The 15,936-nt window shown below is 39.8% G+C and overlaps 1 protein-coding gene across 1 annotated transcript in view; it reads right to left on the reverse strand.

Annotated features, from left to right (window-relative positions):
- mecp2 (methyl CpG binding protein 2) overlaps window positions 1–14,741 on the reverse strand; it is a 31,432-nt gene extending 16,691 nt beyond the window's left edge. Inside the window, exons 1-2 of the mRNA XM_026153661.2 lie at window positions 14,616–14,741; window positions 10,780–11,029 (exon numbers count right to left, since the gene is read on the reverse strand). Of these exons, the coding sequence (XP_026009446.1) occupies window positions 10,780–10,811 (32 nt within the window). The 5' untranslated portion in view covers window positions 10,812–11,029; window positions 14,616–14,741. The remainder of the gene's footprint in view (window positions 1–10,779; window positions 11,030–14,615) is intronic.
- Between the last annotated feature and the right edge of the window lie 1,195 nt (window positions 14,742–15,936).

The following is a 15,936-nucleotide window of genomic DNA, read 5'->3' on the forward strand; positions in this document are numbered from 1 at the left end:
TTAAAACTGTCTAAATTCTTTCATCTTTAATAAAATGATCAGCGTTGCTGCTTTACCAGGTGTAACAATTAAGTTTAACATCCAGGCATCCGTGAAAACAGAATTTATTAAATTTAACAGAGTTAGAAGTTAGCAGGAAGTTAGCTCGCTAGTTTCCACCTAAAAATGATATAGCATGTTCTGACTGAGAGATTTCTGAAAGAATTAAGATATTCAGCTCTGCTACCACTTTCAGCATAAATGAAGACAGAAAACTAAACAGCAGTGACATTTGTAGGGTTACTGAAGTTGGGCTAGCTGGGATAAAATGATGTGCAATAATGACGTATAATGACGTGGGATATAGCGACACAGCTATGTTAGCATAATATAAACAGTGAAGCTGGAGGACAAAAACTAACTTTTTCCCACTTGATAAAAGTTAACATGAGGGTTCCTGATGGTTAGGAACAAATGCAATCCCAAGGCAGGATGCTATAAACGGACCAAACTTCAGTCAGGAGAACAACTGAGATAATCCATCCACAATATTAGTCATTAATATACTGCAACAACATGGGAATAAAGCAGCTGCAAGAGAATTCAACATTAATGAATCAATGGTACGGAAGTGGAGGAAGCAAGAAGAATGAGTTGAGTCAAGTTTGACTTATCATACTGTTTAGTTACACTTAATGCGCTTTATAATCCGGTGCGCCTTATGGTCCGAAAAAATATAGTAAGGATTTGCTGGAGAGAGGAACAAAGCACAGGAAGCACAGGTAGGTAAACAACAGAACACCATCCAAAAAGGCCAAGCCAAGAAAATCCCAAAATACTGAAAGTCAAGTGAGTAAAAGTCCAACAAATATCCACAAAGAGGAGCATGAGGAAGAAAGACACAGACAATCTGACAAAGGGGAGTTCAACCTCAGTGTGTAGAATACAATACAACTGAGCAACAAACAGGTGAAACTACCAGGTGAAGGCAAGTAGAAAGGAGGGAAAACAGCAAAAGTGGGAAGGAAGCCCATGAGACACCTGGGAAAAATTGACCCTTCAATATAAAACAGGAAGTAACAACATGAGCACTCACAGAGCTTAACTCTATTAAAAGGGTGTTGTACAGCTCTTACTATCCCCTTTCATATGATATATTACTCGATATGGTTTCTTTAATTTTTTTTCCAAGGTAAACTTTGACCTGGGTCAAATACTTAGCCTAGGTACTAGGTACTCATGTTCCCCAACGCCTAGTATACTGTTGTGAAGTTTGAAGACAATCCATAAAAAAATTGAGGGTAAAATAAAGTTTTTACCCAGGCCTTGACCTGAGGCACACCAAAATAAAATCAGCTCGAGCTGTTATTGATATCTACTGTCACACAAAATTTGAAAATGATATCTTGAAAACTGGATGCTAGACTGCTAACAGACACACAGACAGACAAATGGAACCTATTGCACAGTCCCTCCCTTCAGGGGAAGAAACATGAACAACAGAAACATGAACACTAAAGACAAACAGCAACAGTGTCTCCCTGGTCAAAAACCATAGGTTGAACAGTTGTGATAGTCACGACACTGCAATAAAGAAGTTAAAGGCATGCGTCTATTTTTAACACTACACTTGACTGACAACTAATTTGGTTACTAAAGCCACACAGTGACCTCTCATACACAGACCAGTATTATCAACACCTCTTATTTTTTTCATGTAAACAACTTTACATTAAAGGTTGTCAAACCGTCATGTGAAAATTCTGACTCAGTTGCTGCATGGTGAACTTAACATGTGCAGGCTATCACAATGTCAGCATTTTAAAATCGGTTACTGCGTAAGTGGCTAACAGTCACCTCAGTAAGATAAGAGCAAGAGGTCAAACGTTTGATATTTTTATTTGATATAAGGATATAAAATGCACAGTGTTTATAATGGCAACTTTTCTTTTTTAGAACGTCTAGAGAGGTTGAAAAAACACTTTGGTGAAACCTTTGTTTTGGTACTGTTTCAGTGGTCAAATGCTTAGTCCTATTCTGAAAGCAACACAAACTGTAATAGCCGAGATTCAACAACCATGGACATAAATCAGTACATATTAGACCACACAAATCAATAGAAGTCAAAAGTATTTCACAAACTGTTAGGAGACTGTGTTAAAGTATTAGCTGGGTAATGAGAGAAGGTGGGGGAGGTACAGGAAGAAAATAACAGCAGAAGAAAACTATAAATGAATGGATACCACGAAGACCATGATGAGGCAAGAGTAATCTTAAAACTAATCTTTTTTGGTCTTCCTGTCATTCTACCACTTCCTTTCCTCTGCTTCTTCCTTTGTCTCGCCAACCACCTGCATGTCTTCTTTCACATCAATAACCCTCTTGTTTGGCCTTCCTCATCTCCTCGTTTGCCTCATAGCTCCTCCACAGCATCCAACTCCCATTAATTCTCAATCACACTTTTCTAATTTCCAACAACAAAGAACCTATAAGCACCATCAGAACTTTAATATTTCACATCCTAATGTGTTGAAGCTGGAAGAGTTTCTCCAAAAGCTCAGTTCAGATGTGACAGACAAGTCTGAGCAGCTGACTGATTAGTCTGATCTTCATGGGGCTTCAGGCTGCGATGTAAACACAAAAAACAAAAAGCGCTTTTGGACCAAGTAGTTCTCTAGGTCCTTTTGGGCAATCTGGGAATCCATCTGCTAGTCTGCTGACTTAACCCCTGGAGGCCAATATTTTAGGTCCCCCAGTTTAGCTGGAGGATATCCAAGCCGAGATGTCCTCTTCCATCCAACGGCTATTGTTTACAAACTCAGAAACATAAAAAACTAAATAAAAATAACCTGATAAAAAGTTAAACCGTCATCAGAAAAACCTGTTCTACCCTGTGATTGGTGAATAGCGATGACACTAGGTTTTAAAATCTGATCCCCTTATTCTCCTTAAAGACCATTTTAAATGTATTTATTTGATGTTGAGTCTTTTAAATTTAGTCTTGCATATTTTTTGCAGTGGTTATTATGTCACATCACTGAACTGCACTAGCCTGCATCTAGGATTACCCCTACTAACTTTATATATGTTGCTAAGACTCACATTTTACTTTAATTACTTGTATAAAAACATGAATATTTGTTTACATGAACTGTATGCTGAAAACTCTCAAATGTCTTGTTTATATCCAAACTGTGAAACACTCTGTGATCCTTACAATTAAAATGAGTATCATCATTATTATTCTCAGTAAGGCTGTGGTATTTGTGATAGAAGCTGGAATGAATGTTGGTTAACCTCACTTACATACTGATAAATGAGTCAGCCTGTAGTGAACATAAGTAGACGGATATCAGCTGAACAACAAAAGGTAAAAAAAATAAATAAATAATTTTTTATACATATTTTCACTAACCCCTTCAGAGTCTTTTTAGGTTTAAAAAAGTAAAATACATTACCTAACTTAAATATTGCACTTTGTGTCGCACTGGCAGAGACTAGGCATTGGTAACTATCTTTTTCTTAGTCTATGAAAATAGGAAGATGTGAGTTTAATGACAAATTGCACCTAAATTAACAATTGCTCTTGCTGGTTAAAGCCAGTGCTCAGAAATGCTTACAAAGGTAACTCTGATGTACATCTGAGAGGTTTCTTTTTTCCTTTTAACATTAATAAACACATTCTTAAAATTGGCCAGATGCTTTTAGTTTACTTTACTGTTAATTCTGAACTGACATCAACCAAATAGTTTTAAATTTGGTTTATATTTCCATTTTAACTTCGGTAGACACAAGGCAGACACGGTTAAAAACGTATCATTTTCTGACGCAGAGCAAACCACCAGTGCAGACAGGCCACTGCCTAATGAAAAGGGAAAAAGCATGGGAAAAGCTACCCATCATACGACTTCAGCTAGACCGAGGATGTTCCTTCAGCAGTCAGTTGGTGGGAATAGTTTGTTAATGCTGACATGATGCCAACACTTCAAAACAGCACTATATCTGGACCAGAGGCAACCAGGCTGTTTGAAAGGCAATGGAGGCAAGGTGTATGGAGGTATGTGGAAATGGAGTGTCAACACGTCACATGACACCATGCTGAGTCCAGATAATGCAAATAGGCTAAAATAACAAGAGTCAAAAAAGAACCGGCTGGATGACATATGGCAAAAGCGAAGGCCGAAGTAAAAGCTGACCGGACAAGTCATGGAATGAAAGTCATCACATACAGTGTGGTTTTATTGAGCATTTAGGCTAAATAAGGTCTGGTTTTCAATATCAGTCCATTACTCTAGATTATGTTCTATTTTATTGCTAGAATTTAGAGTCGTTTCATACAGCCAGTGTTTTACCTTTTTTACGAACAACTAATATCATCCCTTGTCCAACAGTGCGCATATTTTAAAAAAAAGGTAGTATTTCTTCCAAGAATCTAAAGTAGTATTACACAGCTCCTACCTACTGACTTTTCAACAGGCATACGAAACCAGAATCAGCCAGCTCCAAGGACATTCAGAGAAGGGATGGGCGATGTATCGAATATACTCGGCGTATCGCGAGTTTTTTCACGTACAATGGCTAAAATGGCTTTATCGTAAACATCGAGAATAAATTGACATAGAAATATTAAGCTGTCTGCCTGTAATTCAGAGGTTTTTTCTCCCACACGCTGCAAATGCACCATTCGTCCTCCCCTCCCAACCAGAAAGTTTGCTACCCACACTGCACTGAGCATGCTTGTTTATATACTACCAGATAGGGAAAAATATGACGACAGCGGGATTTTCAGATGAGGAAGGGAACAAGACGCGCTTTCGTTTGGATTTCACAAGGAGATTGTTGAACAAAATGCATCAATTTGCAAAACATGCCCTAAAATTATTGCTGCAAAAGATAGCAGCACCACAAATTTATTTATTGAAAAGCCATCCACTGCAAAATTAAGGATGTTTTACACTGAATGTCAACGTCCCCCCACACGCCAAAGAAAACATTAAATAAACCAGCTGTGATACCTGGTCTTGGTCAGTCGTTTCTATGGTCACTATCTAGACTTTTGTTTCTGTAATTTGAGGTCACCACATTTTTTTATATTACTATTTTTATATTTTACAGTCATTTTTAGATTTACTATCACAGTATTGTCATTGTGAAAAACCTCTGTGTGCAACTGATGGTTAAAAAATGGTTAAAACAAAACATTTCAATTCATTCAGATTTTTTGTATTCAAAGAAGAAAAAAATATTGAATGATCCTTTTGAATGAGTATAGCAGTGCAATTTTAAGCACTATATAGTTAAAAATAACATTTGTTTTTGGAGGCTATTTAAACATATCACGATATATATATTGTATTGTGATATAGCCAAAAAAATATCATATTCGATTTTCCTCATATCACCCAGCCTAATTCAGCGTGTGTGATTTCACTGAGTCTGCTGTCTATCGAGCCAGAACAGCAGACAGGAATCCAAATGTGAACCTGTTGTCTGTTCCTGAACTTGAAGACCACCATCCACCACACGACACCAACCTACCTACAATGTCCTCTATAATGCTCAGGTTGTTGAAAGACACATTCAGAGATGAACTGTTGTTCTAATAAATTAACAGAGGAGGAAACTTTATTGGCAAAGAAAGTTATCAAACCCTCAAAGGTGCAAATACTTTCGGATTCATTACCCTTATCACAGACAACTATCCAGCACCCGAGACGAACCTGGGGACTAAAGCTACGTCTACACTAATCCGGTTAAATTTGCAAAATGCAGAGGAAAAGTGCCCAGTTTTATCTGGAGCTATATGGAGCATGTACAAACTGACATTAACCTTTAATAGAGCTGTCAAAATTAGGAGCAAACAAAATGACTCCTCTACAATGTCGTCCGACATCTTAGTTGAATTCTTCACATTACTGCATCATATGACTAAAATGCGTCATCGTTTTCGAAAGCCTCCATCTTGGCAGTCCACACGGCGATGCGAAAACGGCTTTTCAAATTTATCCACTTTGGAGAGCGTCTTCAAAAAGTTCAGTTTCCCTTGACCAAAAACGCCGTCTCGGTGAGAACGACAGGCCAAAACGGAGAGAAACAGATGCATTTTCAAATGAAAACGTATCAGTGTGGACATGGCCTAAAACACACACACACACACACACACACACACACACACACACACACACACACACACACACACACACACACACACATATATTAATTTCAGTATATTTTGTTGAGATGATATGGTATTAGGAGCAAATTCTAAATTTGAATATTAACAGAAATTTGCTCTTTGTTTAACTGTTACATTGGATTTGATACCAGGTATCATAGCTGAGGAATATCATACTGAAGCTGAATGAAAATACGTTGGAGTTTTTTGGTTTTGCTTTTTTCCTTTTCAGGCTTTAATACTTGTGAAAACATTCATCTGATTTGAAGCAATTTAAAGAACATTATGTGCCTTGTATATGAGAAGCTCTGAACTAAAATCAGTCCCCTACCTCCAAACCTGTGGTTTCCACAGGCCTCCAAATCTGCTGTCAGAGATCACATAACCAATCTTTCTACGTTAACCTGAGCTCCACTCCCGAGAGTCCATATTTATAGAGACATGTCATGACATGTCTCTATAAATATGCTATGAATATGCCATTAAACAGTTTTTTTTTGTTGTTGTTGTTGTTTTTTGTTTTTGCTTTTGAGAAAACTAATACAGTAGGGGTTGGGAATGTTGCATAACTCCTATTAAGACATGAATATTTCCACTGGAACTTCTTCAGGAATCTCTGAGATGGTCAGGTGGGAGGCACCTGGTAAACTGACATGGAGTGACCCACAGGTTGTGTCTGAAATTATCCACTGATTCATTCTTCTTACTCCCTGTATCGAAAGTTGCTCTGGTCATTTTAATTATGCTGTCACAACATGACAGATCAACATTAGCTAGATTAATATATATCCAGGTGTATTTCTGTCATAAATTATATCATACTAGGGCAGGAAAATATGGCCAAAAATATTTATCACGATATATATTTGAAAATTTGCGATAACGATATAACTGACGATACCACAACTTTATTAGTGCAAAAAACCCCATCAATTTATTTTCACATAAACAAGCAGCTGTTTATATTAGTTTAGTTCATTAGTTAGTTCCCCCTAGTGTTTGCTGCTTTTGTCATAAGGCGTGCAGCTATTTAAAGCTACGCCGATTGTTTGTTGAGTCAGCGTCTTGTCACCATGCTAGTTACAAACCAATTCTGGTTCATCTGTTTCACTCAACGATCCGCTTTTGCCCTTCTCATTCTCCGCTGCCGCCATGTTTTTTGTACAATGTGCGTATAAAAACAAAGGCACTGCGCATGCGTGTTTTACCCATATTCTATCGTGATATTTCATTTTTTTAACATTGCCTAAAATTGTACTGGTATTACCGTGAAAGGTATAATATGGCCCAGCCCTATATCATACAGCAGTATTTTCCTTAAATTAGTAATTACACCATGAACATCTAACACTGGTTGTTATTTTGAGATACTTCAAGTGCATAAATAGGCTGTATAAAGAATCACTATACATTCACACAGCACTATGAAATGGTGAACTCACCAAATATAGAGAGCTAACAGAAAAGCAGCCTGAAATCAGACAAAATTATCACCTTGTTGCACTTTCACTCTCACATTTGAAAACAGTTGGACACAAAAGACAACAAAAAACATCCAAACATGTGTGCTGACTCAGCAGGGATCATAATAAATGTGAAAAGTTGAGAATACTTATTTTAAAATGCCACAGAATGTCTGATAGTTGAACTGATGTCAAGCATTCATCTGTGTTTTTCATCATAATTCAATGCAGAAAACATCAGACTGCAGGAAGTGAAGTGCATAACCTCAGAATTTCCTGGAGGGCCTTCAGACCCAGGGGTGTGTCCAGAGACGGGGCATGGGGTGGCACTGGCCCCCCTTAAGAGCTCCTTTGAAAACATTAGCTGCAGCTGTAAAATTTAAGATGTAAGTCAAATAAATAACTTAAATCCCTAAAAATCCCTAAACACTGAACACAATTCTTAAGACACACATAGTTTTGGTTGCACTACAGCTGCAACCAGTAAAATGCCATGACTGTAGTGATTCAAGTATTTATCCCCTGACTCATTCATCAAAGTACGCATTCAATATTTTAATACTTTATTTAAGACCCTTTTTTTCCTCTGCTACTGTGGGTGAACATTCAAGGCTTTGTTGATCCGGGATTTATTTAAAGTTTATCTTGAATGTGAACTTTACTTTCACGCTGGTTCTTTTGTTATGACAGTAATATAAAATCCTACAAAGCCGGTCCACATATATGGATGTCAGTAAATTATTTCATTAGCACAAGTAAGAAATACTCCCAGACTGGCATTTCTCATTATACAACTTTAACAAATGAATTATATTTCTTGCACAGATTGGAAAAGTTCTCATTATGCAAAAACAAACAGATTACATTACTGGACTATAATTACTGAACCAATAATATGTGTATATCGTTTTAATGGGAATGATTTTAATTAGTGTGGATGCTGATTCAGCAAATTAGTCTTTAATTGATTCAAATGGTCTAGCTTTTGTCAGATTGGTGTCATTTGGTGAGTTCAAACTGAATATTCCAATTGGCTGATTCAATTAGAGCCTATTCAAGCCCCGTTTCCTGATTGGTGAATTACAGTTCAACAGGCAGCTGATGTGACCAGAGTAAGCAGAAAGAGCCAGACAACCACAGGCTCTCACTACAGACATCTACAGCAAAGTCCTAAGTAAGATAAAACTTATTCAGAAGTTTGTCAGATTTTCCCAATAAAAATTTTCAAAAAATTTTTCTAAAATAAAAAACTCCAGTTACTCACAGGAATATTGAACTAAAGCATTAAAGTGTTCAAAAAGAAAGTCACCAGTTATTTAATTACAGAAATTTACCAGGCCACTTTAAATGTGTCTCCAATTACTTTGGGAAATTTAAAAGTATGCATTAATGTGTGCTATTTTCAAAGTAAAAGCTTCCTGGATAGTTTTAGAAAGTTATCAGCATAGTCAAAAATAATTTTAGAAAAAATTCAAAATAAAAGGACACTTGCATGAAACATTCACAAGAAAGAAATTTGTCTGTTCACGGAGAGTGACTTTTTTGTGCTAGCGCAAATATGAGACCAGTGTCTTTCAAAAGGAAGTATATTCTGTGTCCGCAGTATGTATGTTATCCATACAAAACAACACATCAACATGGCAACCAGGACAACAGAGCTTTAAGAGTAGCAGTGACCGTTTTAGCCCCAAACCTAACCACTTCATATTATATATATATATATATATATATATAAAATATGATTGGTGAATTACATATATATATATATATATATATATATATATATACATATATATATATATATATATATATATATATATATATACATATATATACATATATATATATATATATATATATATATATATACATATATATATATATATATATATATATATAATATGAAGTGGTTAGGTTTGGGGGCTAAAACGGTCACTGCTACTCTTAAAGCTCTGTTGTCCTGGTTGCCATGTTGATCTGAGCCACACCCACTAATGTGTACTAATTAGTACAACTGACTATTAAAACAAGCCTACAGTTACAAAAAAAAAAAATCACCCTACTCATGAGTTGTTATGACAGGAGATACTATCCATAATAGTCTACAATGTATTTTGTACCAAAGTCTAAATATGATTTTGAATGCTGTAAAGTTTGGCATTTTAACACTGGACTCTAAGGAGATGGCCTCACTTTTGGACAGGCTCAAGTGGCCATTGGAGGAACAGCAGCTTGTAGCATCTCTTCCTGCGAATGTTTTTGGTTTTTCTTCAAGGGGGTGGGCATGGCACCCAACCCCCAAACTTTTAGACACACCGCTGGATGAGTAGGAAACCCATGTGTTTTTATTTTGATAAATTCTGCCATTGTACAATGTGTGTGTACATTTAGTGCATGATGGCAGTGATGCTGTTGAGAGACAAACACTTCAGTGAGTGTTGGTGCTGCTGAAGCTGCAGGTGGAACAGGAAGTGAGCTGCTGAAGAAACTAGGACACACAAACACACGCACGCACAGGTGATGGGTTCTACTCCCGTTCTGCAGTTATAAACATGTGCAAAAAGTGGCAGACACTCTGTGTCTATGTGGCTCAGCGGCACTAAGGCAGCTGGCCGCTAACAGGGTAATGATCTGTTTCAGCCCGCTTTGGGTAGGTGGTTGGGTGGAGGCTGCGAGTGCAGTGAGGGAGGTTAGCCCAGGTTACTGGTGAGCGGGGTTAACCCGGGTTAGTGATGAGCAGTGTGAACAGCCGGACCCTCCTCTCATGAGAACACTGTGTTTGCTAACCAGCTAGCAACCGTTAGCTCCTGCCTGTCAGACGGAGCGCGGGAGGAGGGGTGCACCGTCGCCGCTAAGCCGCGGCTGGGATATTTGTGACAACTCCCCGGCCTGACTTCCAGGAGAGTTGTGGTAAAGTCGGAGCGGCCCGGTAGTGCGCGGAGGACGGGCTAAGCTAAGGCTAAGCTCCGCTCCGCAGCTAAAGTACAGACTGAGCAGTAAGTTGGTGACGTATTCCTGCTAACCCCGCTCCGCCGCGACAGGCCGGGGTAAAAATCAACGCACTTTCACTTCGATAAAACAAACGACAGAAATGGCTCTCAGCCGTCGGAGCCACGGTAGCGGCGGCACGGTAAGGGAGGATAAATGTAAAAAGCCACTTACAGTCTCTCCTCTCCGCTCTCCACGGCGGCCATTTTTATTTAAATAAATAATTTTATATTAAAAAAAAAGCTCCAAACATCTCTGCTCCCTCCTGCTGCACCCCGCCCCCTCGGACTCCATCTCCAACCGCCGTCAACCGCCAACACCGCGAGATTTGCTCCGACATGGGGTCAACAGCACGGTGCAGGGGCGGTGTAGTCCCGCGAGAAGACGGTCAAAGTGAGACGTTCTCGTACCGCTTTGAATATATCTGTAAAAATAACAAACGTCAAAATATCAGCGTCAGTAACGCAAAAAATATATGCAAAACCGATATAAAATTAAAACAATACATTTTAAAGTATTTAAAGTAAGTATTAAATATGTAACTGTTTACAAGATACACTGTTAAAATGGTTCAAAACAATAAATACGCCAAATCTTAAACTTTTATAAAATGTCTCATAATGTTTTTTATTACACTTTATTTTATGTAAATATTTTCTGACACACATCTACACTTTAACTCACGCCTCCAGAAGAATTTCTATTGCAACGGAAGACAGGGAGGCATGCTTAAGGTCTCCACTTTAGAAGGAGCTTTTTTCCAGAAGTTAGGTCAGTGCCTGTTGTGTCAGAAATCTAAGGACTTTCTGGTGGATGCTGACGGTTAAAGAAGGAGGCCTTTGGGCTTAGTTCAGCGGTCCCCAACCCCTGGGCCTCGGACCGGTAACGGTCCATGAGTCGTTAGGTACCGGGCCGCGAGAGTTGAGGCTCAGGTGTGAAATGTATAGTTTTCAGGGTTTTTATCGGTTTTCAGCGTTATTTTGTTATCGTTTTTATCGTTAACTCGGTTTTCCTGGGTCTTTTCATGTGTGTTATAAATAAATATTTTTTTCGGTACTAGTTTTATTTTGTTGTATTTATCCACGACACCTTAAAGGCCGGTCCGTGAAAATATTGTCTGGCATAAACCGGTCCGTGGCGCAAAAAAGGTTGGGGACCGCTGGCTTAGTTGATCTGTTGGATTCCTGAAACACTGGAAAGGCACTGGAAGGCTAGAAGAGCTGAGGGTTTGGCTGGTTAATAAGCAAAAGTGTGGATGTTGGAGACGTTTGAGACAGAAGAACCTTTGGTTAGCCTGAAGGAGCCACTCAGGAAGGAAAACAGAGAGTTTCTCAGACTGTTTGCAGCCATGGAGGATAGTTTTTGACCTGGGCTTGGGATGTTCCTCAAAGTGCATTAGAATGAGAACGCTGAAGAATCCCTGAACGGTTCGATATACGTTCCAATCCTCACCTATAGTGATGAGGTTATGACGAAAAGAATTACATCACAGATAAAAGAAGCTGAAATTAGTTTTCACCACAGAGTTCAGAGAAGCCCCCCCCCAAATCATCATCAACAGCGCTGCTGTGGAGAGAGTGAACAGCTTCCGTTTCCTAGGTGTACATCTAGCAGAGGATCTCACATGGTCAGTACAGGGGCCCGTTCTTCGTACCTCGCTAAGTAGGTTAGCCGGATTAGATTGTTGACGATTTCGCGTGATCCTGGATCAGTCGGTTCCCCGAAGCTCATCCGGGACTTGCTGTCATAGCAACAGAGCCGTAAGCGTAAACCTGCTCGGGAGCAGGTTTACTTTATGTAAACAGGATTAGATCGCGGCCACGCAGGTATGTCCGCTTCATTTATACGAAAGCAACAGCGATATTTTTCCACTGTTTCACCATAAATAAATATTATCAATGTAACTAAAGATAATGCAGCACTTGATCCTTTTATTGATGTCACACAGATACATACAGGTCATTTCCTAAAAAAGGGAAATGAACTATTAACATTCTATTACATGTATGTGATTATTACAGATGTAATTCATATTTCAGAGTAGTAATTGTAAATTACTTCGTGTAATCAAGATGAGAGACCACGGCTATAAAAGCGAAGGTGGATTTGGGAAGCCTGTCGCAGCCATGTCCTGTCCGTATACGCGACCAACCCATTGCGGAAGGTGCAAGATTGATAAGGAGAGTCCTCAGAATTCAGCGTATATTGCGGGATAGACAGGATCCTTTAGCTCAGCGCGACAGTGTGCTCATAGAGAGATATCGATATTCCCGTGAGGGTATTATTTACTTAACCAACTTGTTGACGAGGGGGTGCAGGACCACCACCTGTCTTTTTTTCCTCTGCCCTTTTCTTGGTTGCTGTTATGAACAAACTAACAGAGTATTACAGGCCAGTATTACCTTGCCAAGAGACGCAAAGCAATCTAAGAGATAAATATTACCATTCTGTAGAATACTCCTGTATTCCACTTTTACTTGTTCCCATGTTCTTGTGGGTCCTGTTGTGGCTCTAATGTGAAAGGGGATATAATATAACATATTATAATATAATATAATGCCATATGATATTGGACAATATAGTGTCATATGATAGATCTACCCTACCGCCTACTGGTGTTGGCCAGAGGGGCCGATGGCGCGATATGGCAGCCTGGCTACAACCGTAGCTGCCTCCACAAGTGTGTGAATGTGGGAGTGAATGAATAGTGGTATCGTAAAGCGCTTTGGGTGCCTTGGAAAGCGCTATATAAATCCAATCCATTATTATCATTATTATTATTATTATTAAATTACCTACGAGTTTGATTTGTCAGCAACTTTCTGCCAGCCCTCTCTCCTTGCTTTTGCAGCCTTTGCAGTGTTCTCTTGCGTTTTAATTAAACTCTGAAACTCCTGAAATCCCTCACTCATGAGTTCTTGCTCTGCTGCCGGAAAATACCGAGCACGCCCCTTCGACATTTTCGCCGACCAATCAGCGGGTTGCCGATCAATGTTTCTACTATCGATGCGTAGCCCCTTTTACGACACCCAGTGATGTCACATTCCTGCGTCCAGCTGTAGTAATCGTCAACAGCAGGTGTGTTCGGGGAACCGGATTAGCGAGCTCACGGTTAGCGCGATGATTTGATCTTGGATGTGTCATTTGATCTTGGATGTAGTAAGCGACGTACGAAGAACGGGCCCCAGGTCAGTACACATAAACAAAACAGTGAAGAAGGCGCAGCAGCGCCTCTTCTTTCTCAGGAGACTAAAAAAGATTTGGCATGAGCCCCCGCATTCTCAGGACCTTCTACTGCTGTGCCATTGAGAGCATCCTCACTGGATGCATCACCACCTGGTATGGCAACAGCACTGCTTACAACTGCAAAGGTCTTCAGAGAGTGGTGCAGTGTGCCAAAAGGATAATTGGATGTGAGATTATCTCCCTCCAGGACATCTACAGGAAGCGGTGCCTGAGGAAAGCGGGGAGGATCATCAAGGACTGGGGAAAAGACTGTCTTGAATACCCTGTTGCTGCCACAGTGACCCATCTTAACCCTTTATTTAAAAATGAAGTGAAAGTTGTTAAGAGTAAAAGCTTTTTTGGAGGCTTGTTTAGCACACATTAAAACCAGATTACCTGCAGAAGAGCCAAACACAAACACAATGCCCCGGCAATCTGGCTGCACTGTGGGTAGACCCACACGGTCCATTGTTGGCAGCCCACTGTAGCAAGTACTAGCATAAAATGAGGGCACACCTGGACCCCACTGTGGGTCTGCAGCATACCCACGGTGTGGACCCAGGTGTGCCCCACATTTCAGACTGAGACCCAGTGGGCTGACTACCTGGCCACCACAATCCAGGGCACATTACCACCGCCAACTGGTATGGAGTGTGACTCTTAATTTTTCAATGAATATTAAAAAAAAGCAAATTTTAGCCGCTTCCTTAAGTATAATTTCTGTCTTGAAATTGTGTCAGTCTGCGTACACATTTCCGTTTGAACTGAGAGGGGTTTTCACTCACCACAGATGCGCTCCTGTGCAGTTCTCCAAAATCTCCACTATCCGTAGGCGTTGGATCTGCCAAATCCTGATTGGTTGATAAGTGGGCTGGAAGAGGGAAGAGAGCAACAGCGGCGTTCACCAGGAACTGGAGACACACAAAGCAAACACTGAAGCTCAAAAATAAAGCATGAAAAGCACAGACAGTGTCTGCAGTGGACACTTTTTATTATTTTTAAAACTTGATTTCATTTCAGCTCTTTGTAACTTTGCCCTTTTCCTGGGCTGGCAGACAGACCAACAACAGCTGACGAACCAACAAAGAGTGAAAGTGACCCACAGGCCAGCTGTACCACATATTTTGTGTGCTGCCTCTATCTATAACAGAGCGTGCTGTAGGTAGACGGGCCATCCTCGAGCTGCCAGCGGCCTGTGAACGCATTCCCTCTGCTGAGCCATAAATTCCACTTCATTCACATGTAGTTTGATCTATCAGCCTCGACAAAACAAGCGATATAAAGGCATAAATCAATACAGTTCCAGCCATTAACAATTGTGAAGCTGTTTTGGAAACTACTAAACAACTTATAACCAATCCCCATCCCAAGGTCCAACCCAATATATATTATTGGCTGTGGCTACAATGTAGCTTGCCATCACCAGTGTGTGAATGGGTGCTTGAATGTGTGGATGACTGGTTGTGTAAAGCGCTTTGGGGTCCTTAGGGACTAGTAAAAGCGCTATAGAAATACAGACCATTTACCATTTAAAAAAAAGATACTCAAAATTAGGCAAGTCCAGTTGTTTTCAAGGAATTAAAATAAATGATAAAAAACTGCCACATCTGTAAAAACTTATTAGTGTTCCCTCTGAGTCTGAATTAGATTTTTTCCAGTTTTTATAAAAAAAAAAAACAACATTTAACATATTTCAGCCAAAGTGATGTAGCTGCAGGATGAAGAGCTTTCAAGGACAGCAAAATTCTACAGTGCACCAACAGTGACTGCATGTATAAATGAATGTAAACCACTTCACTGTGGATCCACTTGCCCTCAAAGGGGTGAAAAAACCCAACAACAATAAACTCAAATCCTATCAAACAAATAAGCCTGACTTGAAAATATGAAAATTGGACATTCTCTGATATCTTTTACTTCTTGCCTGTGTGGACCTATACAGGATAAACAACAGTTTTGCCTGTTGGGGTCCCTTTGTGGGTTTTCTGTGGGCAAACACACTATGGGTTGACCCACAGAAAACCGTCATGGGGGCCCTGTGGGCCCTGTGGGCTAAAAACACCATGGCACCCACACAGGATGACCACAGGGGGGCCAATGAGCGTT

This window comes from Astatotilapia calliptera, chromosome 20 (assembly GCF_964374335.1).
Source record: "Astatotilapia calliptera chromosome 20, fAstCal68.1, whole genome shotgun sequence".
In the NCBI taxonomy this organism is placed as follows: Eukaryota; Metazoa; Chordata; class Actinopteri; order Cichliformes; family Cichlidae; genus Astatotilapia; species Astatotilapia calliptera.